Here is a 25979-nt window from a genome sequence, read left to right on the forward strand (position 1 = left end):
CTCCTCGAGGCCACTTTCTGGTCCTAGAACACAGCCCTTTCATCTCAGAGCCAGCACCAGCTTCAGACGCTGCTGATGTCTCCAACTTCTGCTACCAGCTGGAGGCTCTGCTTTGAAAGCATGCGTGTGGATAGATTAACTCAGCGTGGTGGCCCTGATTTATGTCTGCTGTCCACTGCAGGTCCTGCAGACATAGCAAGTGTGATCTGTCTACGTTAAGAGTTCTGGACAGGAAGGTGGGCACTCTTCATGCCATATCAGAATCTGGGCCTGGGGGGTGGGAGAACAGGAGAGCAGCCACCTCCTTCCAGGGGTGCATAGCCGCCCTCTGTCCCACCCCCACAAACCACGTCCCCTCCCAAATGCTCCTTAGATGTCCCCCTCTGGATGCCAGGCCCCTGGGACAAGAAAATGACATCTTTATTTGTACCCACCAGTAACAGCAGTTGAACTCACCTTCAATTATGAATGGAGGTGACAACTGCAGCAGCATTTGTGGCTTCTGAGATGCTATCACCAGGAGAAAGCAGATACTTTCGTCTCAGATGACAGTTTGTTCAGAGATTACAAAATGCCATTGAGCTCTCGGCCCATCATGTAGGCTCGGTAAAGAAACACACAGCCCTGAATCACAAGCTTGTTCCCTGTTGTAACCCTATGTCAGTCTGCTTGCTTTCTTGTAACTGTTTCTTTCTTCTCCACCTGGTCTGGGATGATGACTCGACTGTAGTGCAGAGAGTTTGTGCCGGCCAAACCCACTTCCCCTAGTGGTCACATCTTACATAAGTATCAGAATGGAGACCACGCTAGTGCACAGCCAGACACAGGCTGACTTCACCAGTCTCTCCACGGATGCCCTTTCTCTGTCCCAGGATCTGACTCGGGAGCCCAGGTCGCATTTGGTGTCGTTGCATTTTATGCGCTCTGAGAACCTGGGGAGGCGTAGAACACCAAGATGGTGGTGCCCTGTAGTTGCAGCACTTTCCAGTTTACAGCATTCCTCTCCCACTAGGCTGTCTCTGGTCCCTGGCGAGACCCTTAGACAGGACAGTACGTGGTTATCCCTGGGGTCTGGGGCCCAGAGTCCTGGATGCTCCCCAACATCCTGTCCAGCCCCCAGCCCCAGGCCAGTGCACCCTCCACTTCCTCCTGGAAGGGCATGGGAGGAAGGAGTTACAGATCTTGGTTTTCCAAGTGTTAATTGACTGGGGGCAGCTACCTTCTTCTCAGATTAGAAATTGGAATCCTGGGGGTGGTAAGGAGATAACATATGTCCAGTTTGGAATTTTTTCCAGCTTTATGGAGATATAATTGACATATAACATTGTGTAAGGTTAAGGTGTACAACATAATTATTTGATGTATTTACATGTAATAGTGATGTATATATTGCAAAATGATTACCACAATAAGGTCAGTACACACAGTTTGGATCTTTAATATGCACTTTTTATGAACCAATTTATCCTTCAAGGCCCAGCAAGATTCAGTGACCTGAGTTGGGCCCCCTTGACCCTTCCCTGCCCACTTTCTCCCACACACTGGACCCTCCTGTGTCTGACAGGACCCCCCCCACAACTTTCTGCCCTCCTTGGGCAGGATCTGCATCACCCAGATCCTCTTGGTTGCCCAGCTCTGGAACAGAGGAAACTTTCTGGAAATAATTCAAGGAACTAAAGGGGCCGCCAGGTCCCGAGGGGGTGGGAGAGGGATCCAGTCAGGCTTGGTGGAGGCCAGAACAGCTGGAGTGGCATCTGGGCTGGGAGCTGGCTGTCAGTACTCTGGCCGTGCTCTCGGAGGTGGTCATACAGGGCCTGACTGGGAGGAGGTCTGGGAGGAGACAGGGGTAGGGGAGCCGACTCAGCACCCCAACCTCGGAATGAGCCTGGGGAGAAGCTGTGAACTTGAAAGTCCCACTCTGCTTTCCCTGGAGCTGCGGCGCGACGGCGTGAAGGGAGGTGGGGAGGGGCCGAGGTGGGGGCAGGCTCTATGCTTTCTGTGGGTGGTGGTGGGGTTCTGGGGATGCGCAACTCAACCCCCACTCAGAATGGGTCCTGGCCTCTGGCGTCTGGCAGAGGGACCAGCACCTCGGGAATGGTGAGGACCGAGAGAGACTGAGTCTTCTTTCTCTTTCTGTCTGAATTGAGTGACCCCTTCTTTTTCCACTTGTTCTGAGTCTCCGAGTACATTCAGCCAGTAAAAAGAAATCAACTGAGTGGATTTGCCTTCTGACGGACCCTCTTCGTCCCTTCTCCAGTTCGAGCCAGGCTGCCAGCAACAGAAGAGAAGAAGGAGAGAACCCCCATGAACCTCAGGAGCCAGCCCCTTCAGAAAGGCTCCATGACCAGAGCCATGAAGGTCAAACCTTACCCTAATGTTCCATCAGGAAATGTTCAAACATCCAGAAAAGATGCAGGACATCGACGGAGAACATCTGTGTACCCACAACTCATATTTTACCTGACCCAGTGTATCCATACCTAAGCATCCCTCTATCCACCCACCTGTTCATCTCATGGTTTATGTGCCCTCAATCCACTCTTTCCCTGAACACTTTGGCTGGCTCATCGTTAACTAGAGTTCAACATTTGTTTACAAATCACATCCCACGTGGAGCATCAAAATGCGGCACAGATAGATGTGAAGTACCCTGGCTCACAGAGTGGAAGAGCCACAGCCTGTCAGGGCAGCCTCGCCCGGAGTGACAGCTCATCCCTGCTTCCAAATGGAAACCCCTAGTCCCAGGCAAACTGGGACAGTTGGTTCCAGCCCCACCTCACCTGCCAGCCTCTGAGTCACCTCTGCTGGGGCTCCTGTGTGCTCCAGGGCACATAGGTTGAAGACCACTAGCCTGGCCCCCAAAGTCACGTCTCTGGCCTGGCACTCCATCGAGGCCTCCAGGACTGGCCACAGCAGCCCTTTCTTGGCCTGAGACAGAAGGAGCCTGGTGAGTGACCAACCAGGCTAGCCAGAGATGGACTCTGAGCTATGGGAGGTGCCATAGGAGCTGCCGAAGGATCCTGAGCCAGAGTCCTGATTCTCCCCCAATCCAGCTCCTGCCCTGTGTCCTACCTGCTGTCTTCACAAGGCTACTCAGTTCCCGTGACCCTTCCGCATGAGCCTCTCCACTCTTTACAGAAGATGTCATCCCAAACTCTTGTGCTGCCAGTTCCACGTCACATCCTGTTCATGCTGAGTGGCGTGGGGGAATAATGCTGGGCAAAGGTGGGAGGCGGGGAAATTCAGGGTCACCGGGAGGGGTACCACATGGTGGAAACAGATAGCCGACCTCAGCCAAGGGCAGTCGGAGGCCAGCCACACGCGCCGATATAGGCAGCGTGGTCACTGGGGCCGGGATGGGATGTCTCAGTGGGTGGAAGGGTGTAGAAACTGGCTGGAGCAAGTTGGGTAGGAAGTGGAGGTGATGATGTTCTGGAGGAGGACTGGGGCCCAGGGAGTTTTGCCCTCTGATTTACAGGTGGGAGGTTCTCCACGAAAGCATGGGCTGAGAGTGGCAGCGGGCACGCAAGTTAGACACGGCCTACCTCCCCCGCTGCCCACCACCAACCCGTCCTGGACATCTGACCTCAGCCTGGAGTGGGCAGAGCTGGCCCATCTTCTCCACCCTGCCCACTGGGTGCCTCCAAGAGCAGACTGCTGACCTTGGCCTGCATGCCGCCTCTCAGTCCAAGGGCCAGCTTCCCTCCCACCCTCCCATCCGTGCATTCAGCCTGTCCATCAGGAAGCTAAGCACCTAGGGCAGCCCAGGGGTCCCAGAGAAGCAGCAGAGCAGCCCCTGTGGTCTCCGCTCAGAGCCATCTGTGCAGGACAGGGTGCAGGAGAGCGAGGCTCAGATCACAAAATACTTCCTAGAGAGGAAAGACCTCACAGCTGGGTGAAAGCAGAGGGCTGGCCTTTCTGAAAACCTTGGGGTCCCAGACTGTGGGGTGGGTGTGAGAGAGAGCTGGGGAGGGTCAGGCCTGGCCGGGCGCCAAGCACCCAGTAGGCTCTGCAGGTAGTGAAGGAACAAGCAAGGGAATGAGCCAGCCCCACAGTTGAATGCCACTCGGGAATATGGACTCAGGCAGTGGCATGGGGACGTCCGTGATATCTGGCACGAGGTCATGGCTGGTCTTTGGCTCATCGAGTCATGAGGATGGACAGGATGGGGAGTGTGCCCAGGGAGGGGGGTCAGCTATTGGAGCATGGATGTGGGAGGGACCCAGGAGGCCAGGAGTCTGGTCTGGAGGCTTCGGGCCTTCCCCAGGAACGGGGACTCTAGGGCTGGCCACTCATTAAAAGAAGGCTCAGCTTCACTTGAACACCTGACTGCAAGGTGTCATGGACAGTCCCTGGGGAAAGACAGGTTTTAATTCTTGAGAGATGCACTTGATCAGGAAGGGAGAGCAAGCAGAGGACAAGGGCTGCATGGTTGCCCAGAAATGGTGGTCAGGAGGGCACGAGATGAGAGGATACCATACATGGAAACCCTGTGTTCAAGACTTCAAGGAGCAGTTGCCCTCTCCCAACCAGCTAACTGAATACAGAACTACATAAATGCTGCCGAGGCGAGGCGTAGAGGGTGGCCCTCACACAGAAGGGCAGGGGGACTGTGGGGGACACCAGGGACTCCGTGTGGCCATGGAGATGCATGGGACAAAGCCCCACATCAGCTGAGATGGGTGGAGACAGGAAGTGTGCGGGGAGGCTGGTGTGACAGGAGCAGGGAGCTCACAGGGTGTGAGAGGAGTGAGCTGGACAGATCCAGATTCTAACAGGACTGTGCAGTGAGGAAATGTTCTCTCTGGGTCATCCAATGAGGCACCTCCAGGTACTGAAGGGCGTGGGTTTTGTGCCTTAAGGCAAGGCAGCCTCTGAAGATTCTGAAGACGAAGAGGGAAACATGTTAGGATATGATGTGTATTTCCAGAGGGTGGGTGTGTTTCTCTGAGAGACAGTGATCCTGTTTCTCACCACAGCTGAATGGAACTGGGTTAGACTCAGAGTAGGACTTCCTGAAAGTCAGCATCTTAATGCAGGTGTGTGGCTTGCTGAGGGACACAGAAACCTTTGTCCCACCTTCTCAGGGGTGCTTAGCCCTCCCAGGGGAGAGGAGATGCCAAACAAGAGGAACCTCTCGGGGGGGGGGGTGGGCAGCTGAAACGTTTATAAAGCTGCCATTGCTTTGGTTTCCCCTCCAAACAAAGGAAGGGGAAACAGACATTTCCACCTGGATCCCACCAGAGAAAGCTACCAGATAAGCAGGAAGCGTCCTGCCAGGCAGAGGGGCCACTCTGGGCCTGGGACACACCACACCAGACACCCCACAGGGAGGAGGAGACCCGGCTCCCTGAGGAGGAGAGAGCGCAGAGGCCAAAGGCCTGGGTGAGCATGGGTAGCATCTGCACCTCTCTGTGCCAAGAGAGTCCACAGATCTCTGGGGACTAGGTAAGAAGGCACAGAATGCTGTTTCCCTGGAACCACCCCACTCCCAGTCGCCCTCCTAGATCCGTGGGGCCTCCCATGCTTTGGTCTTCTCCTACCACCCTAAGGGTCTTCATAGCCCCTTCCAAGAGCTGAAGAGCCTTTGTGATATCAGCGGTTGATGGGGGGCAGGCTTCCACAGCCGGCCCTGAAGAGTAGCAGTGGCCGCACAGCCATTCACATGGAACACCCACCCAGGGGTGAAGGAAACACTGAGACGCAGAGGAATCAAGCAGAGCTCTGCGAGCAAGAGCTCATCAACCCACTACAAAGACAGATGCATCCACAGGTGACAGGACTGTGGGTCATCCATCGGGATGGGCAGATATAACAACATGGCACCATGGGATTGGAGAAGCTCTTTCCCCTCTGCCCCAAAGAGGACCTCGTGGTTCTTCCTCTTAAATCAAGGTGTAGTCACATATAGTAAAATGACCCCATTTCAGTCAGTTTTGACACATAAACACATGTGTAACCAACACCTCCATCAAACACAGAGCGCTTCCCTCACCCTAGACCAGTATGGTCCAGTAGAACCTTCCACAGTGACTGAAATATCTAACCATCCAATGTGGTAGCCACAGGCCATGTGTAGCTGATGTGACCGAGAAGCCAAATTTTTCTCTCATTTATTGTCATTTTGCTTAATTTAAATTACATAGGCATGTGTGGTGAGTGGGAAAAATTTTGCAAAGCACAGACTGAGAAACATTCTCTCATGCTGCCTTAAGGTCAGGCCAGTCCTCCCTATGAATGAGGAAACTACCCCGATTTCTGTCCCCATCCACAGTGTTGCCTGGCCTTGGTCTCCATCAGAGGAATCGTGGTCACCCACACTGGGTCAGGCCTCTCTTCAGCGCCCTGCCAGGGAGATCCCTGCCCTTTGCATCAGTTGTCCACTCCTCTCTGTTTCCAAGGAGAATTCCACTGCAAGCGTAAACACCGTCTGTTCAGCCACACTTCTATGGATGCATACTTGAGTGGTTTCCACGTTTTTCTCTGACGATCACAGCCCTGTGAATATTCTTGAGCACATCTTATTGTGGACATATGCTGTTATATCTGTTGGGTAAATAGCCAAAAGCCGGCTGGCATGGCCGGTATGAGTTCAGCGGTGATTTTCACGCATATGATTTAGCCACTGCTGTACCCCATCTCACCGCTGCTCCAGAAGTGGCCCTCCTCCCTCCTACCACAGACCCAGCCGCTCCTCTCTGTGCTGACCCAGCATCACACTGTATCCTCGAGTTCTCTCCTCTGCGCTCCTGAACAGTTTCAGGGTGCTACTGTCTCCACCCCAACAGAACGGGGGACACCTGCAGTTGCGCAGAGAAGCAGGCAGGCCTCCACCGCTTCCTTGATTTACTTTCTGTCAATCCACGTGCACATCATGATGTCTTGTGCTAAGTCTCAGGTACAGGTTAGGGACAGGCTTCCTGCACGGTAGAAGCACACCTTGCCCTGGAATGCACAAGCGTTTGGAAGGAAAGGGCCTGTGTGCATCCTCCAAAGAAGGTTCACACTAAGGCAAGCCTGGCTCCTGCTCCTGTTTCATGGGCCAGCAGTGCACCCCTCTTACTAACCAGGCCCCTTTGTCCTCCTCCCCCAGGTCCCTGGCTGTCGGGCCCCAGTACTCATCTCTGGGGACGCAGCCCATCCTCTGCGCCAGCATCCCAGGCCTGGTCCCCAAGCAGCTGCGTTTCTGCCGGAACTATGTGGAGATCATGCCCAGTGTGGCAGAGGGCATCAAGATCAGCATCCAGGAGTGCCAACACCAGTTCCGTGGCCGCCGGTGGAACTGCACCACTGTCAACAACAGCCTGGCCATCTTTGGCCCTGTGCTGGACAAAGGTACACGTGGCACCCGTCATGGCTTTTCAGGCAGAGGTGGTAGCCCAGGGATGTGCGTGCAGCAGGGTCCAAGCCAGCTTCCCCCTCAGTGAGGGTGGGCACAAGCCACTACATTCCCCTCTGCCTCCGTGTCTCACCTATGCTCAAGTGTGGGAACAGCACTTCCAGCAGAGGGGGCAGTGCTGCACAGACCTCATTACCGTAAGCATCTCCCATGTGGGTCCTTTCCAATGCTCACCCACTCTGGAGGGTGCTCCTGACACTGGGAAGGATGTAAGAGAACGCAGAGGTTCCTCCTGCTTCCCCTTTCCCAAAAGCAATTACGTAGTTCCACGGGGACAAGATTAACCATTGCAGGTTTCCTGCAGGAGCCAGGACTTCAGGCAGGTCTTAGAGAGAAAATATAAAAACAAACAAAAAACACAGAAAGGGAGAGGGTTGGAGATCACAGAGGCACACAGCAGAAGTTATTCAGGGTCATGGAGCCAGGGGTTTATTTTGGGAAGGAGAGGAAGATTGGGAGTGCTGGGTATTGGTTAACTTACGGTGAAGAGCAAACGTTCACAAAACCTACTAGTTTAAACAATATTAATCATGTGTTATATGTCCCAACATCTGCAGATGTAGACAGATGCAGTAGGCAGGGCTGGTCTCTGCACCTCTGCTGGTCCTCATTTCTCTTACATATCTGGTGGCCAATGCTGCGGTCAGCAGGAATACCCACAAGTAGCCTCTTCACGTGACCTGGGTTCCCTTAAATATAGTGGACAGGCCCTCCAGCAAGTGGGGGGAGAAGGAGGGAGAGAGAAAAAGAGAGAGAAAGAGGGAGAAAGGCTACTTTCACTGAGCAAAATGTTTTCAAGATGTATCCACCTGTAGCATGTTTCAGCACTTTATTCCTTTTTATGGCTGAATTATATTCTACTATATGGATGGGTCACCTTCTGTTTATCCATTCATCTGTTGATGGACACTTGGGTTGTTTCCAACCTTTTTTGGCTATTGTGAATAATGTTGATATGAGCACTTTTTACAAGTATCTGTTTGAATACCTGTTTTCAGTTCTTCTGAGTATACTCCTAGAAGTGGAATTGTCAGTCATATAGTAATTCTGTGTTTTGAGGAATTACCAAACTGTTTTCCACAGCAGCTGCACCATTTTATATCCCCACCAGCAGCACATGAGGGTTCCAGTTTCTCCGCATCTTGTGCCAATATTTGTTATTCTTTGTCTGTTTTTTCCTTTAGCCCTCCAGTGGAAGCGAAGTGATGTCTCATTGTAATTTTTATTTGCACATCCCTGATGGCTAATGATGTTGAGCATCTTTTCATGGGCTTGTTGAACATCTGAATGTCTTCTTTGGAGAAATGTCTATGCAAGTCCTTTGCCCAGTTTTTAATTGGGTTGTTTGTCTTTTTGTTGTCGAGTTGTCAGAGTTCTTTATATATTCTAGACACTAGATACTTATCAGAAATACAATTTGCAAATATTTTCTCCCTGGTATAGATTGTCTTTTCAGTTTTGTGACAGTGTCCTTTGATGCACAGAAGTTATAAATTTTGGTGAGATTCAATTTACCTATTTAGATGTCATATCAAAGTAAGCATTGCCTAATCTAAGGTTACTAAGATTTACACCTGTGTTTTCTTCTAAGAGTTTTACAGTTTTACTTCTTACATTTAGGTCTTTGATCTGTTTTTAGTTATTTTTTGTATATGGTGAGAGGTAAGCGTCCAGCTTCATTCTTTTGCACGTGGGAAACCAGTTATTTCAGCACCATCTATTCCAAAGACTAGTCTTTCCCCCATTGAATGGTCCTGGCACTCTTGTCAAAAATCAATTGTCCATAGATGTCTGGGTTTATTTCTGGAATTTCAGTTCCATTCCATTTGTTGATATTCCTGTCATTCTGCCAATATCACACTATTATGTTTTCTGTAGTTTTACAGTATGTTTTAGAGTTGGGAAGTATAAGTCCTCCAACTTAATTTTTGTTTTACAAGATTGTTTTGGCTTTTTTGGGATCCCTTGTAATTCCATATGAATTTTAGGATGGTTTTTCCATTTCTGAAAAAAAGGCAGCTGGAATTTGTTTTTTAACATCTTTATTGGAGTATAATTGCTTTACAATGGTGTGTTAGTTTCTGCTTTATAACAAAGTGAATCAGCTATACATATACATATATCCCCATATCTCCTCCCTCTTGCGTCTCCCTCCCTCCCACCCTCCCTATCCCACCCCTCTAGGTGGTCACAAAACACTGAGCTGATCTCCCTGTGCTATGCGGCTGCTTCCCACTAGCTATCGGTGTTACATTTGGTAGTGTATATTTGTCCACGCCACTCTCTCACTTTTTTATGGAGATTGCATTGAATCTTTGAGAAGTATTGCCATCTTAACAGTATTAAGTCCTCTAATCCATGAACATGGGATGTCTTCCACCTATTTAGGTCTTCCTTAATTTTTCAGCAGTATTTTGTAGTTTTTAGTGAACAAGTCTTGTACATCTTTGGTTAATGCATTCCTAAGCATTTTTATTCTTTTTGATGCTATTATAAATGAAATATTGTTTTATTAATTTCCTTTTCAGATTGTTCACTGATTATGTATAGAAGTACAATTGATTTTTGTGTTTTGATCCTGTATTCTGCAAATTTGCTTAATTGTTTCATTAGTTCTAAGAGTTTTGTGTGGATTCTTTAGGATTTTCTATATATGAGATCATGTCATCTGTGAATAGAAACATTTTTGCTTCTTCCTTTCCAATTTGGAATCCTTTTATTTCTTTTTCTTGCCTAATTGCTCTGGCTAGCACTTTCAGTACTATGTTGAATAGAAGCAGTGAGAGTGGGCACCCTTGTCTTCTTCCTGATCTTAGGGGGAAAGCTTTCAGTCTCTCACCATTGAGCATATGATGTTAGCTGTGGGATTTTCATAACTGCCCTTTATCAGGCTAAGGAAATTCCCTTCTATTCCTAATCTGTTGAGTGTATCATGAAAAGGGTGTTAGATTACATCAAATGTTTTTTCTGAATCAATTAAGATGATCACGTTGTTTCACCTTCATTCTATTAATGTGGCATATTATTATTGGTTGATTTTCATCCATTGAACCACCCTTGCATTCTTGGGATAAACCCCTCTTAGTCATGGTATATAATCCTTCTAATATGCAGGACTTTTGCATCAATATTCATAAGGAATATTAGCCCGTAGTTTCTTTTCTTGCAGTGCCTTTGTCTGGTTTTGGTATCAGGATAATGCTGACCTCATAGAATGGGTAGGAAGTGTCCCCTCCTTTTCCATTTTTTTGTAAGAGTTTGAGAATGATTGGTGTTGACTCCTCTTTAAATGTTTGTTACAATTCACTAGTGAAATTCTTCTTTGCTGGGAGGTTTTTCATTTCTAATTCAATCTCTTTACTTGTTATAGGTCTTTTTGGATTTTCTATTTCTTCTTGGGTCAGTTTTGGTAGTTTGTGTGTTTCTAGGACTTTCTCCATTTCATCTAGGTTAGTCCTTCATTTTTGAAAGATAGTTTTGCCAGGTGTAGAATTCTTGGTTGACAGTGTTTTTCTTTCATCACTTTAAGTATATCATCCCACTGCCTTCTGGCCTTATTAGTCTCTGATGAGAAATTGACTGTTAGTCTTATTGAGGATCCTTTTTACATGATGAATAACTTCCTTCTTGCTGCTTTCAAGATTCTCTCTTTTTCTCTACCATTTGATAGTTTGATTAAAATGTCTCAGTGTGAAGCTCTCTATGTTTATCCAACTTGAAGTTTGTTGAGCTTCTTGGGAGTATCTTGAGTCTTCGAGGTTTTTTTTAAATCAAATTTGGAACTTTTGGCCATTATTTCTTTAAATATATTCTTTCTGCTCCTTTCTCTCTATTTTCTTCTTCTGGGACTCCCACAATGTGTTTGTTGCTACATTTGATGGTGTCCCACAGGTCTGTTCATTTTTCTTCATTGCTTTTTCTTCCTTCTCCTCAGACCGTATAATTTCAGTTAAACTATCTTCAAGTTCACTGATTCTTTCTTTTGCCTGCTCAACTCTGTTGAAAACTTAAAGTGAACATTTCATTTCAGTTATTGTACTTTTCAGCTCCACAAATTTTATTTGGATTCTGTTTATAATTTCTGTCTCTTTATTGACAGTCTCTCTTTGTTGAGAAATTTTTCTCCTGGTTTCCTTTATCTCTCTGAGAACATTTAGGACAGTTGATTTAGAGTCATTGTCTAGTATGTTCATATTTGTGCTTCCTCAGAGATAGTTTCTGTTAATTTAATTTTCTTTTTCCTATGGATGGGCCATACTTTCTTGTTTCTTTGCATGCCTAGTAATTTTTTGTTGAAATGTGGAGTTTTTGAATATTATAATATGGTAACTCAGGAGATTAGATTCTTCTTCCTCTTCAGGGTCTGTTGCTGTTACTATGGGTTGTTGTTGCTTGTTTGTTTAGTGCTTTTTCTAAACTATTTTTAATTACTGCATTCTATGTCATGTGTGGTTCTCTGAAGTCTGTTTCTTTAGCTTAGAGTCAGCTAGTGGTTTGGCAGAGATTTCCTTAATATCCTGGGATAACAACAACAACAAGAAAAAGGCCCCCACTCTGCCATATTGCTGATGCCACTTTGTATCATCTTTTGAGACCTAGCCTCAAAGGCTGGGCAGTGCCACATTCTGTTGGTCAAGGCAGTTACAAAGGCCCACCCAGATTTTAGGGTAGGGGACACAGACTCCACCCTTGATAGCATGTTAAGGTCACCTTGGGAAATGAGCATTAAGGATGGGACATTCATTGGTGTGGCCACCTATGGAACTGCCATCCAATGGGCCAACAGAGATTTGATGCCTGAGGTGGGTCCCCAGGGGCCACCGCTGAACATGCTGTCAGTAGCAAGAGTAGGCCACAGAAGACATAAGAAGAGAGGATGCCAAAGGAAGGCTACTAGGACAGAGGTAGGGTGGGTCACATCAGCAAAGATCTGCTGGGGGCCCTGTAGTCCCAAGGGGCATTGGTGACAGGATGGCAAAGGCCATGTACCACCTCTTCCACACACCTGCTTTCCCATCTTGTAAAGGGCAGCCCCATCCTTCTGTTACTTGGAGTCACCCATGATTCCTCTCCGTTGCAAGTCCCATCAGCAGTACCTTCAGAGTCATTCCTGAATCCAACCATTTACCACCAAGCCCAGCCACCCTGACACCCTGCATGATCAAAGTGGCTCCTATACAACTGCTCAATCCCATTCCCAATGTCCCTGAGGCCAAAAGAGCTGTGTCAACCACACCCCTCCTTCACTTGGGCCCTCCAGGGCTCCCAGCTCTCTCGAATCCTCTGGCCCTGCTGCCTCTTTTCCCTCCACCTCTTCATCCTCCCTGTGCCCCTCTCCAGCCCCACTGGCCTCTTGGCTGCCTCCCAAACACTGAGTACAAGTCTATCTCCACCTTTGTTTTTGCATATCCCTCTGCCATTGCTCTTTTCTCTGCCTTGTGTGTGATTCCCTGCCCATTTCCCTCAGTCTCCTTCTAAATGCCACCTTGTCTCCTGTGTCATGTAGCATCCCCCATGCTGACCCTCTCTATCCCATCATGCGCTATCACATCTTGCTCCCCGTTGTCCTCAGTCCTTTACCATCACATCCATCAACCACCCCATGAGTACTGTGAGGCCCACCCCAGCTGCCCTGTCTGTCTTGCCAGCACGTGGCCTGTACATATGGGAGGAACAAATGGCCTTGCTCAGACCTGGCAGCCAGAATGCAGAGGAAGGAAGAACAAAAGATGTCTGGGAGGAAGACACACCAGGCCCTGAGACTGCTGGCATACTGTGGGCAGAGGTCCTGAGAGTGCAACTGAGCATTGCATTAAGGGCAGGTGGGGCCCGGTGGTGTTTGTTCAAGGGGTCGGGGCTCTCCGACATCAGGCAGTCATGGTCATGCCCCTCAAGGTTGGTCTGTATTCTCTAGGAGCAAGAAGGGGCAGAGGAGAGTCATGTCATGTGACCTTGACCAGCAAGTCAGCTCACTTCCTGGAGCACTAGCGTCCCCATCTATAAAATGGGAGAATAATTGCCACAGCCAACTTCACAGAGCTACTGGCTGGGTTAATTATACATCAGCTCCTGCAGGGATGGCCACTGACATGTGTGGGAGAAGTTAGGGCCACAGGGTGATGTGACACATTGAGTGTGGGGGCATATGTGTGTGAGTGTGTGTGTGCATGCATGTACATGTGCATGATTGTGTGTGTGGTGCCTGCATGTGTGTGTATGCATGTGTACGAGTGTGTACGTTTGAACACGTATGTGTTCACGTTTTTGCATGTGCATATTTGTGTGTAGTACGCGTGTGCATTTATGTACGTGTGTGTGTGGTGTGTAGTGTGTGTGTGGTGCAGGGTCCCATGCTGTGCCATGGTCAGGGAGGTATGCCCATCAATTTCACCATGCCCGGGAGGGCCCAGACAGGATCATGGTGCCATCTGGGTTCCTGGCTCCAGAGCCTGATGCGGGTGTCTAGGGTCCCCGCACTCCTAAGTAAGAAGAAATGTCAGGGATTTTGGGAAGAAGGCAGAAGGCTGTACACCTGACACGGCTGCCATCCTGGTGGTGGAGGAAGGCTGTGTCAGGTGGGGTCAGGCCCCACCTGGAAGCCAGAGAAGGAAATGTGGATTTATTTCTGGGCTCTCTTCTACCCCATTGGTTCACATGTCTGTCCTATGCCCAGGCCACACTGTCTTGACTTCTGTGGCCCTGTAGTAAGTTTGAAAACAGGGTAGTGTGAGTCCTCCAACTATGTTCTGCTTTTCCAAGCTTGTTTCAGCTTCTTGGGGCTCCTTATAAAGGGATTTTAGGATCAGCTCATCAATTTCTGCAAAAAAAAAAAAAAAAACTTGGTTTTTTAGAGATTGCATTGAATCTGCAGATCACTTAGAGGAATATTGCCATCTTAACAATTTGAAGTCTTCTGATTCATAAACATGGAATGTCTTTCCGTTTATTTAGGTCTTTAACGTCTTTCAATGACATTTTGCAGTTTTCAGCAGACAAATCTTCTATTTATTCCTAAGCATTTTTTTCTCTTTGATGCTATTATAAATGGAACTGTTTTCTTCATCTCATTTTTGCATTGTTCATTGCTAGTGTATAGCAACATGGTTGATTTTCAAATATTGATCTCATACTCTATAACCTTGCTGAAGGTTTATCAATTCTAATAGATGTTTCATGCATTCCTTAGAATTTTCATGTCATTTGCTAATAGAGACAGTTTTCTCCCGTCTGGACACTCTTTATTTATTTATTTTTTTCTTGCTCAGTTGCCCTGGCTGGAGCCTCCAGGAAATGGTGAATAGCAGTGAGCAGAGCAGGTGCCCCTGATTTCTTCCTGATCTTAGAGGAACAGCTTTTGGGGCCCATTCTGTTCTTAAAATTTAAAGATCTAGGCATGAGGATCATCTTTCAGAAAAATAAACAGATAAAAGGGAGAGTTTTGATATAATGTCTCTTGATTCTTTGAATTTTTTCTGAGTTACCTGTGCCAAAAATCTCACAGTGATATATTATCAAAAAGTTTTAAAAATTTTGTCAGCTCATCATTCAATTGGGTCCTCTTTCATTCTGAAACAAGAAATTGGAAACACCTGATTTACACAGAGCTTGGTGTCCCAGTCTTTATAGATGGTACCAGGGCTGGACATGTGCCAGGAAAACTGGGCTTCTCTTCATGGGTCAAGTGGGAGATGGGTGGTCCTAGAAGGGGAGGCGGGAGAAGAAGCAACAATGCCAGTGAGGTTGCCTTGGAATCACCCATGCCGACCTACGCACCCCTAGGGATATGTGAACCTGCCTTGGAGACCCCTGGGGCACAGCATCACCCTCACAGGCCCACAGGCTTCGTCCCTTTTCTGCACGTTCAGACATAGGATCCTGTCATGCTCAGCTCCAAACCCGCAATCTTCCAGCTATGGTCAAACACACAAGCACCTTAGTCAGGACAGCTGTGGAGGCCCTGAGGCCTGCCTCTTGACCCCTGCCCGTACTCCCTTCTGTGTTACCCACATCGGGGTGCCACATCAGCCATGCTGTCTCCCAGGCGACTTTTCCAACATCGCCATTAGAGATGGACCTTCCCTGCCAGTCCAGAGCTGCCTGCACCTGCCCCTTGCTGGACCCCACAGTCTGAAATGGAGTCAGTCTTTGTGGGCCCCATTTTTACAATCCTCATCCTCACCAGATCCTTCTTATCTTTAGCTCTCAGCCCACAGGAACTACCTGGGGGGCAGCTCCTGGCCTCCAGAGCAGCTCCTAGTTTCCTGCCTCCAACCTCAACATCACTCTCCCGGGACAAAAGCTAAGCCCTGCAGGGTGATCTCAGGTCTGGTGTGGGGCCTCCTGCCATGCACAGCAGGCACATAGGGCAGTACCAAGGTTTGCTCTGGCACAGAATGGGTGCTTTATAAGGATGTGCTGAGTGAGTGACTGAAGGATGAGCACATATGCCTGAGGGTGCCCACGTGGGTAGGTTTCCCTGGGGAGGGGGACGTCTGAGCTGGATCTTAAAGGGTTTTCTCTCTTTCTTTAAAACATGTATACAGTGCTTTTGGAGCTGTGTGTTAAGTGTTTTACACACAGCAGTAAACTGAATCCTAGCACCCATCTCATGAGCCAGCACTATGGTTACAAGTTAAAGAAACTGAGGCACAAAGAAGGGGCTAAGCCAGGACTCCTAAGAATGTGCCAGCCTGTGGTGGGGGGGGTGTGGTGTCTGTAGGCTCTCTCCAGGTGAGAACAGGTGCTGCAGGTGCCCAGGGCCTGCCCCAAGGAACAGACAAGTCACTAACTTCTGGGCTGGGGGCCCAGGGAGGTCCCCCTCTTCCTCTGCACTCCCTCACTTACTTGAAAGCCTCTCAGGGGGAACCAAGACTCCAGCAGGCCTCTGGGACCCTCGTGTGGCCTTGGTGTCCCAGTCCCTTTGCCCCCATACCCACCCTTCCCATGTCCACTCTCCCCTCTTGTCCTCTCTCCCCCGTGTCCACTCTCCCCCATGTTCTCCCCTTCATGTCCACTCCCACATGTCCCTGCTCCTTCCTCTGCCCTTTGCCCCCTCTGCTCCCCCCTCCCCGGACCTGATCTCTGCCCCTCCCTCCCTCCTCCATTTTCAGCTGGATGAAAGTCATCTCAGCTCCCATACGCCCTCACCACTTGGTCTAATGAGAAAGAGGAAGCCCTCTCTCCCCCATCGCTTGCCACGGGGCTGAGAAATGGCCGGATTCATTGTGGCGCAGAGCTGAATGGCCCAGGAGGAAGGAGCCTGCCAGGTGCCCCAGAGAGAGGCCAGCTCTGGGAGGCCATTGTGGAGGCCCCCGCCTGGCCACCGGGCCACACTCACAGTAATCAATCTGATTGGATTAGGGTCAGGGCGACCCTAATCGTGTCAGAGGTCACTCAGGCTTTGTGGCAAGGTCCGTGGGGTGCTTGACCACCCCTGCTGAGGCGGCCTAGTTGAACAAAGCTTAACACTGTCAGCTGAGCAGAGGGCCCCAGCCCCGTGTGGAGGTGTGCGAGTGTGTGCGTGTGGGGTGAGGATAAGAGGGAAAGAGCGTGTGCTCATGCCTCCTGCTTCCAGCTCACACACACACACAAACCACCATCTGCCTGGCCTGGGGCTGGGGGCTGGGTGGGCCAGGTGGACCCCTGAGAAGCTGCCACCGAGGAACGTGGGGTTGGGAGACAGAGGTGAGCCCGGGCTCGGAAGAAGTACCCTCCACCCTCACTTTCCACAGCAGCAGAACCATGGAACCTGCATTAGCCAGAAAGTATTTGAAGAATTTTGAGTGCATGAAGGCTGGCACACGATTGCAGCTTATCTGTCCCTCCAGGCAGGCCCCTGGACACCTGGAGCGCCTGCTTTCCCTGAGAGCTGCCCGACACCCACTCTTGACCGCCAGTGAGGTGAAGGGGTGGGGAGGCCAAAAGGCAGGGAAGGCAGGTCCCAGACCTCAGCGCCTTAGCAGACACTCCTGGAGGAAGCCCAGCCAGGGCCATGCCCCTAGAGAAGGACAGTGGGTGCAGCCGGTCCAAGGTCCAGGCCAGGGGCTTTGTGGGTGGCACACGACTTTGGGGGGACCTGGGTCTCAGCTGGGTGGGGCATTTGCAACTTACAGAAATGGAAGGGGCCATAAAGAGGTGAGTCATCCACAGTGGGGAGCAGTACCCTTGATGCCTCTCCCACTGGTGTCCCAGCACGTCAGCACGAACAGGTGGGGCATGGTCCCCAGCTTCATCATCAGTGACCTCTAGAAACTGGACCTCAGCCTGTGTCCATCCACTAGTTTAGTGCCCTCGGTAGAGTGCCCTTGGCAGTGGCTTTCCCAGGCACCCCCAAGCCTGGGCTACAGTGGCTTCCCTAAAGAAGAGACTGGGGGAGCCACTCAACCCTGCCTCTGATTCCAGCATATGTGCCTCCAAAACTCCCTTCGGGGGTCTCAGGACCTGGAGGACACAGGGCCTGCACATCTGCATTCCAGGTGGGGCATCCCCATTGGCAGAGGGAGCCTTGCTGCTGGTAGAAGTGGGCGGACTCTCGCTGTGGGGTCTGCACTTGGACCTCACCCATTGGGCAGCTGAGCTGGGGACCCTGGCTGACCCCTCAAAGCACATCATGTCAGAGTCCTGGCTGGTTACCCTAGGGGCAGGGTCTGTGGGTGTCAATCAAGGTCTCCGCAAGTGTGTTCCGGGTGCCTGTTGCCTTCTCTGGCTCCCCAGACAGTGCTCATATCCCCTCGCAACCCTCCGCCCGTGCCCTTGGGGCAAGCACCCATGTCTGCCTGCCTTCTTCCCCATTCTCCTTGGGGGTTGGGCTGGGGAGGATCAGGAGGGGGGACAGCATGGCCTGTCCCCTCCCCAGCAGAGCCCCTTCCCTTGGCCAGGCTCCAGGGGGTGGTCTGTCCACCTCCTTGTGTGTCCCGGCTTGATCTGCGGAGGGCCGGCGTGCAGGCACGGGGCCGGGGCAGGACAGCCAGGACGGCACAAGCCACAGGGCTCAGGAGGGGTCAGAGAGAAGAAGGGGCCCTTGAGGGAACCGGCATCCCTGAATCCAGGTTGCAACCCCTGACCCTCATCGGAAAGTGTTTCGGTTCACGGTGGTTGGGGAGCTCCGACTGTCTCTGCGGCCTCCCCCGTATATCATTAACTCTCCCCAGTTGGGGGTGTGTGTAAAGGGGCCAGGAGAGACCCCGGCGACACCCTGCTGCGCCCGGCTCAGAAAACAATATCCCCACGACGACGACAAGATTAAGCACAAGAGAAAAGTGAAAATGCTGCTGGCGATTCACACGCCCTCGGGAGTGCTGTGTTAAAGCGTGTGAATAGCGAGCTCCCCTCGCGCCCCAGGCCCCTGGGCTGCGCATACCTCCCGGTTGCTATGACTGGCTTGCTATGGCCTAATCGCCGACGAGGGGGGAAATTCATATAAAATATCGAGAGCCATTGTGGGCCTAACGCGGCGTGACAGTGGCTCACAAAGCCAGATTCATTAGCCCCAGCAGGTAATCAGGACGCCGGCCGTGCTGGCGGCCGGGCGGTGTCAGGGGCCGCAGCTAGAGCCGGGCGCAAGCTGCATTCCGCTCTCAGGTGGCTCCATCCTTTGTGCAGGACGGGCCAACGGGATTACCAAATGCCATTGCCCATTGCGACACCCCCTCCTGGCCGCCCCGCTAGCTCTGAGACCAAGGAAGGTGGGCTGTGTGGGAAGGGAGCAAACTGCCGGCTAGGGGCTCAGGCCAGTCTCCCATCTCTTCTTCCCTCACGTTGGGGCGTTGGTAGAGGGAAGAGGTGCCAACCTCTGAACGCTCTAAAAGTGCCCTTGAGGCCTTCATGGGCCAGGGAGACAGACACAGAGCATTTGCTGACCTCTCTGCACTTGCACAGGCACTGCAGGACTTGCTTGTCTTTTGGGGGGTGGCCATCCCCGGAATTGCCTCTCTGCATCCTCCCCCTCCTACAGCCTCTCACCTGCCAGGTGTGCAGAGGTCCAGGCCTGGCCCAAGGAGGCTGAGTGGTGCCTGAGAGGGAGCCACAGTCGCTGCCCTTGAGTGTGGGCTAAGGATGCGGCATGAGTGAGGGCACTGAGTTCTCTCTGTGTCCTGCCAGTGATGCTCTGTGGGCAGGTGGGAGCAGAGAGCGGCCCCCACAGAGGCTCCCGTGGAGGCTCAGTGACCACAGGAGCCATTTGCCCTGACCTGGCCTCTCTGTAGTCCTGTCCAGCTGTGAGCACCAGCAGCTGCCACAAAGAACTCTACCTGGAACGCCAGGGAAGACTCACAGAGGGCCCCCAGCTGAGTGGGGACGAGCCTGTAGGATGGGGGATTCTCCTCACATACCTGGCGAGAGAGAAGCTTCCCTGCAGGGCAGTAGAGTGGTGGGGCTGGGGTCCAGGACTCCCCACCCTGGGCAGGTGATTGGGGTTGCAGCCATGGTCCTGACCGTGGGGAGGGCGTCTCCATGGAGACAAGGGAGCCTGCCTTAGGGCTGCACCCTCTCTGCTGACCAACCCCAGCACCAAGGTAGGGAGTCTGACCCAAAAGTCAACACTGCCCAGGGGAGTAGTGGAGCCCCAGGTCTCCAGGGGCCACGGGGCAGGCACGCCCAGGAGAGAGAGGGCTGTCCCTCAGGCCAGAACTCAGGCAGGAGGAGGCTTTGACAGGCAGGTCCTACAGTTCCCAAGGAGGAGGTCACACCCCACCCTGCCCCAGGCTGAATCCCCACCCAGCCACCAGATGATAGCAGCCAGGCCCCAGTGACCCAGGGCCTCACTTCACATATGAGCCAGGCCAGAGATGCACAGCCCACTGCAGGAGCCCGGAGCAGGGGGAGTATGTGAGACCCTCCGTGTTAGCCACCTCCACGTCCCTCTAATGGGGGGGGAGTGTGTCAGAGACACCCTTGCCACGGTAAACTCCTCCCCTCTCCCTGCAGAATCCTGTCCTGGGACCTCCCTCCCAAACACCTCCTGAGTCTGGCCAACTTCCAGAGGAGGGGGCTTAGGAATCTGAGACCATAATGGAGCCTGAGTTCAGCTCAGGGATGCATCAGAATCACCAGAGGACTGCTTACAGATATAGATGCCCCCCACCCAGAACAGTGGGCCTGGGTCCACTGGTAGGTCTGCAGTGACCACTGCTGGGGCACCTGGTTACCTGCAGAGCTTCTCAAAGGGTCCACTGGGTGGACTCAACAGATAGAACACCCAGGAGCTTGATCTCATTGGTCAGTGGTCGAATTTGAACCACAATCCCCTTCCAGGAACTTCCACTGCCAGGGGTCACACTCTATCCTCCGAAAAGCGCGCTCCAGCGCCCCCTCAGGCCAACGGGCTTATCCCAGGAGCCCTTGGCCATCCCCTTCTTCTCATCTGGTATCAGGCCTCCATAGCCTTCCCCTTCCAGGAGAGGACAGATGGGTCTCTCCTCACTCCCTGTGGCTGTGAAGTATGGGGCCCAGCAGGGCAGGTGGGCCCTTCACCTCCTGAAAGCTGCAACTACTGAAACAGCCTGGTGGTCATGGGACCTACGGCTGGGGGGGGGGTGCAGGAGCCTCTCCTGCGACCCCTGTCTGGGCACAGTACTCACTGTCGGGCAGCCTGGGACCGGGGCTGACCCATTTTGAGCCTTCACACGTCATTGGGACTGAGAGGGCCTGCAGGGTCCATGAGGGTGGCTCAGCAGAGAGGAGCCCTCTCTTTCTGTCTGGACCAGTCCTCTCAGCAGTTATAAAAAGATGCGCAGGGCCCAGGGCAGGGAGGCCTCTGGGCAGTGCTTTCCTATCAATCCCTGATAAAAGGGCCTTCTGGGTAATCTCCCAGAGGGAAAATCAGCTCTGGGACAGAGCCTGCAGCCTTCTTGTCCACTTAGAACACAGTCAGTGCTCAATAAGTAGTTGCCAACCACCAGCTTCATGGTGAAATGTGAAAGGCGAGGCCCTTAAGGTAATTTTTTTGAACTTTCTTCAGCATATTGGACTTTGGAACTGTATCCTTTTTTAATGTTAAAAGTTCCTTTTCTGAAATTATGATAGTCATTTCTTATGTGTCTTATTCTCTCAAAAAAGTAACAACATTTTGCAGTCCTATTTCAGTCCCCAAGTCATTTCTGGTACCTGCCAAGCCTATGAAATCCAAATCTGGAGACAGGATTTGTTAAAATCTCTCTAGTTCTAAAGTTCTGAGACCCAGGGAAGTGAAGTAACTGCCAAAGCCCATCTCACATGTGACACTCAACCCTCGTGCCCAGGGCTGGGCTGGCCTCAGTGATGATGCAGCCCTGCCAGGTGACTCCCCCTGCCCTCCCCCAGACTCCCAGCTCTTGCCATATAGTCCTCCTTCACCTGCCCCAGACTCTACCTCTACCCTTCCATCCATCCACAATTCATCCACCATTCCATCAATCCATCATCCAGCCAACATCCACCCACTATCCTCTGTCCACCACCACACATCCATCCATCCACTCGCCCATCCACCCACTCTCCACCATCTACCCATTCATTCATCCATTCACCCATCCACCATCCATCCATCCCAGGCCTGCCCCAGAGCTCACATTGCCAAGCCTACTGTGTGTCCTTGTTCCCCTTACTCTCTTCATCATAAACTGTAAGCTCCCAAAGGCAGGTGACTCAGCACAGCCCAAAGCAAGGAACCTGACTTGCAATAGCAGGGCCTCCCACTAAAGGAATGCAAGGATTCCTCTGGTTCACCCTCCTTCCCAGTGCAGGGATTCCCTCCACCTAACAGTGGGTCATCCAGTTTATGCTTGATTACCGCAAGAACAGGTAGCTCCTTCAACCTTTCAGAAAGCCTGGGTTGTTAGACATTTCATCAGATAGAGCAGCAATCCACTTTCTTGCAGACTTCTTACCTTGGTTCTTGAGAATGGGCACCCTGCATCTTACTTATTTTATATTCCTAGTGTATGGCTCATTATAGGCTCTCAGGTCCTGGAAGGGTGGATGGATGGATGGATGGTAGAAGAATAAATGGATGGATGGGTGGATTGTAGATGGATGCATGGCTAGATGGTAGAATGAAAGGAAGGGTATATCACTGATACTTTGCATGAACTCAATAAATAGTTGCTAATGAGACAACTTCAAGTTTCTGGGGAAGATGTTTCTCTCGATGGAAGACGCTTGTCTTACAGAAAGACTTTGTTACAAGATTCCCTTTCTTCTTCCTTTTCCCAAGCCCTAATTGCAGTGTGGGATAAGAGTCCTGGGCTGGAACAGAGCAGGACTGAGATAGCTCAAAACACTCACGCAGGCTCTATCGCAGCAACTTGGTAAATTGACAAAATTGGTCCTTAAGCACCCCCCTCTCATAGCCCGTGTCCCCTCCTCCTCTCTTGACCTGTCATAGCCCATTCAAAAGAAGACATTTTGCTGGTGACAGAGGTATTTCCAGTCTCATCTCCGAGATGCAATTCTCTTCCCACAGGCAGGATGGTTCTCTCTCCCCCTCCCTAGCTGCCTGTGTTGTATAATCTCTGACAAGGCTGCTGTCTGTGGCTAAAAACTTTGCTGTAACTGGGGCAGCTGCTGGGCTTCAGACCCTGATCTGAGTCCTGGTAGTGCCTGTCCCACCCATGACCTTAGGGGAGCCCTGTCCCCCTTCCTCTGTAAACTGAGGCTACTCCAGCCAGTCAGTCATGACCTTCTTGGTTCAAACCCCTGTGGAAATCTGATAAAAGCAATCTATCCAGAAAAACACATGAGTTTTCAGACATGCCCTGGAATTCCAGCTCATGATTTTGGCAGGGTTAAGAACCCCCTAAAGCCTGCCCATGGCTTCCTGGGTTAAAAGCCCCACCACTGTGGGATGTCATCTGGGCATTCAGGGGGTCTTCCTTCTGCACAGTCTCAGGATGTGTTTTAACTTTTTCTTTGGAAATAGTTGTATACTTCCAGAAATACTGCAGGAGTCCAGATCTCTTCCTAGGCCTCCCCAGTGCTGACATCACACAAACCCAGCTAGATCCATCAGAACTAAGATCCATCACTACTAACTAAACTCCAGACTTTACCCAGATTTCACCCAATTTTCCACCAATGTCCCTTATCTGGCCAGGATCCCATCCCAAGTCCCTAAGCCCAGCCCAGCCCTGCCCTTCATGCCCTTGAGACTGGGAGGAGCTTGGTTAGGCCTTTGGGTTTGGTTTGTTTAAAGTTTCCTGATAATTAGATGCAAGTTACGATTCTTTGGTTAGAATGTCTCAAAGGAGGTGGAATGTCCTGGTGGGGGCCTCGTCTTAGGAGGCACGTGGCATCCATCCGTCTTCTGTCCCATTGCTGGTGACCGCAACCCCAATTTCTCTGGTAAGGCGGGGTCTGTCAGATTTCTCCAAGGCAGAGTTTCAGTTTTTCCCTTTGCGATTGATCAGTATCTCGGGGAACTACTTAAAGACCTGTGTCTTCAATTTGAAAAGGGACTTTCTTTGCCAGAATGGACCACCTCAAGTTTTTCTGGCTCGTGGTCTTCGTAAAGGCTTCTTTTCCTCATGAGCAATTTAAAGGCCGGCTCCAGGGTGTCCTTGGCCCTCGGGACTTTATTTGTGAGGAGGCCCTCTCTTCATTTAGCAGAAGAGGAAATTGAGGCCCCCAAAGGACAGAGAAGTGTGCAGGGTCACACAGCTACTTGGTGACAGAGCAGGGCAGGAATGAGTTCTTTTTCTTCCAAGTTCAAGGGGGAACACCCCTCCCAACCCCCCCACACCCTTCCCCTCAAGTGTGTCTGGCAGCCCTGGACTGTTTACCTGAGCTCGATAAGCAGAGATCTCCGAGCCCTGTTTGGGGCAGAGCAAAGCCCCAGGCCTGCTTTCTCTCCCCTTATCTCAGAAGCTGGAGAAGGGGAGGTAAGGAGGGGCTAGAGGAGGGGGCAGAGCAGAGGCAGAGACAGAGGCAGGATCCTCCTATAGGAGTTAGCCCTGGGCCCTCAGGGGGCAGAGTCAAAGGGAGTTGGGGGAGCATATTCAAGGCTTGGAGAATCTGAGCCTTGAGAAGGGCCACCAGAGAGGATGCAGTGGAGGAGGCGCCCGGTTGTGTGCAGTGGGTTCCAGGAATGCCCAGGACATACTGGCTCTACCCTGCCCTGGGAGGGGTGGTAAGGAACCCCTAGGCCACCAGCTCACAACCCCTAACCCAGGGTCATTGCCTGGGCAGGAGGGCAGATACCACACCAGGGTCCTGGAAGGGTGAGAATCAGGATCTGAGCCCACCCTCTAAGGAGGTGGAGGTGGGGGACAACCTGAGTCCTTGAGAAGACAAAATAAGGGCAGGGGCTCTTCTGAATGGAGGGACCAGAAGGAAAGGGGTCTGTGTCCATGCAGTTGTTTATTCATGGTGCTTTGAGTCAGCAGAAGGTGGCTCTAGGCTGGCCTGTAACTAATCAGTTGTATTATAAAAGAAAAACGGGGCAGGGGCTTCAAGTGTCTTGAGGAGGCAGCTGCCTGGCTGACATTTGGGAAAGGGAGCAGTGAGGGGAGCTGTCTTGAATTCATTCAAGGACAAGCTGAGTAGAGAGGGGCAGAGAGCTAGGTCCCATGGGGTAGTCCTGCCCAGGTGGGCTCAGACCCTCCTGGACTCCCTGCCCCAGCCCAGGGCCCGTGCCCTCTCCTCTGACCAGGCTCTCACTCCCCAACAACCATCTGTGGGATGGGCTGGGACTCCAGGTTAGAAACAAAAGGTGAACAGGACACAGCCCCCAGCTCAGGGAGCTTTCAGGCAGAATGGATGTAAGAGCATGCTCCTGAAGCACCTGGGGAGCCCGAGGGCTCCAGGGCCAGGCGTGGACCGAACCCAGACTGCAGGGTCAGGACCCTGGCCTGTGCCTCAAAGAGCAGGGATGGGGACATGACAGATGCACATGAGCAGAGAAGCAGTTGGAAAGAACCCAAGGGAAGGACGAGGGCTGAGTGTGGCTGGAGGCCAGGGAGTGGTGGACAAGGCTGAGAGGGCAGGAGGTGGGGCAGAGTCAGCCTGTGTGTGAGCCAAGCAAGGACACAGTGGCAAGAACTGGAGAAGGGCTGGGCAGAGCCAGATGGGCACTGGACAAAACGCTCCTCCTACAGTATGTGTGAGTGTGCGTATGGGCATGTGCGTGCATACCTGTGTAAGAGTGTGTGCCTACGTGTGTGTCTGTGTGTCTGTGGATGTGTGTGCATATATATATTGGTGAGAGAGTGAGAGAGTGTGTGTATGTGTGTGTGTGTGTTACATGTGTGTGGATGGGTGGGGGAAGCTGGAAGCTGGAGGTGCCTGTCCCAACTAGGAACCTCTTCTGGTGCACCTGGGAGATACTGCGGGCTGGACTCATGGTGAAGAGCCAGGAGAGGCAGGATGGGTCAGGGCCATTTCGGGAGGCCAGAGCAGCCTTCAGACTTGGGCAGTCCCCAAGCAAGCTGTCAGTGGGAGGCTGACAGAGAAGAAATGGGGAGTCCCTTTCTGGGTTTGTGGCTGGGTGCTTACCACCTGGGAGTTTCCAGAAAGCAGCAAGAGTCCAGGCCTGCTCTGGGCAAAACATGGAGAGTACACAGGTTGGCCGGGGCCTGCAGAGGACCATCCAGAACTGTTGGCAAATCCA

General features: G+C 51.5%; 1 protein-coding gene across 1 annotated transcript in view; it reads left to right on the forward strand.

Moving 5' to 3' along the window:
* WNT3A (Wnt family member 3A) overlaps nt 1–25979 on the forward strand; it is a 47002-nt gene that overhangs the window by 11868 nt on the left and 9155 nt on the right. Inside the window, exon 2 of the mRNA XM_082652213.1 lies at nt 7094–7335. Coding sequence (XP_082508339.1) covers nt 7094–7335 — 242 coding nt within the window. The remainder of the gene's footprint in view (nt 1–7093; nt 7336–25979) is intronic.

The sequence above is a fragment of the Grampus griseus genome, assembly GCF_964374135.1.
Source record: "Grampus griseus genome assembly, chromosome: 3".
NCBI lineage: Eukaryota > Metazoa > Chordata > Mammalia > Artiodactyla > Delphinidae > Grampus > Grampus griseus.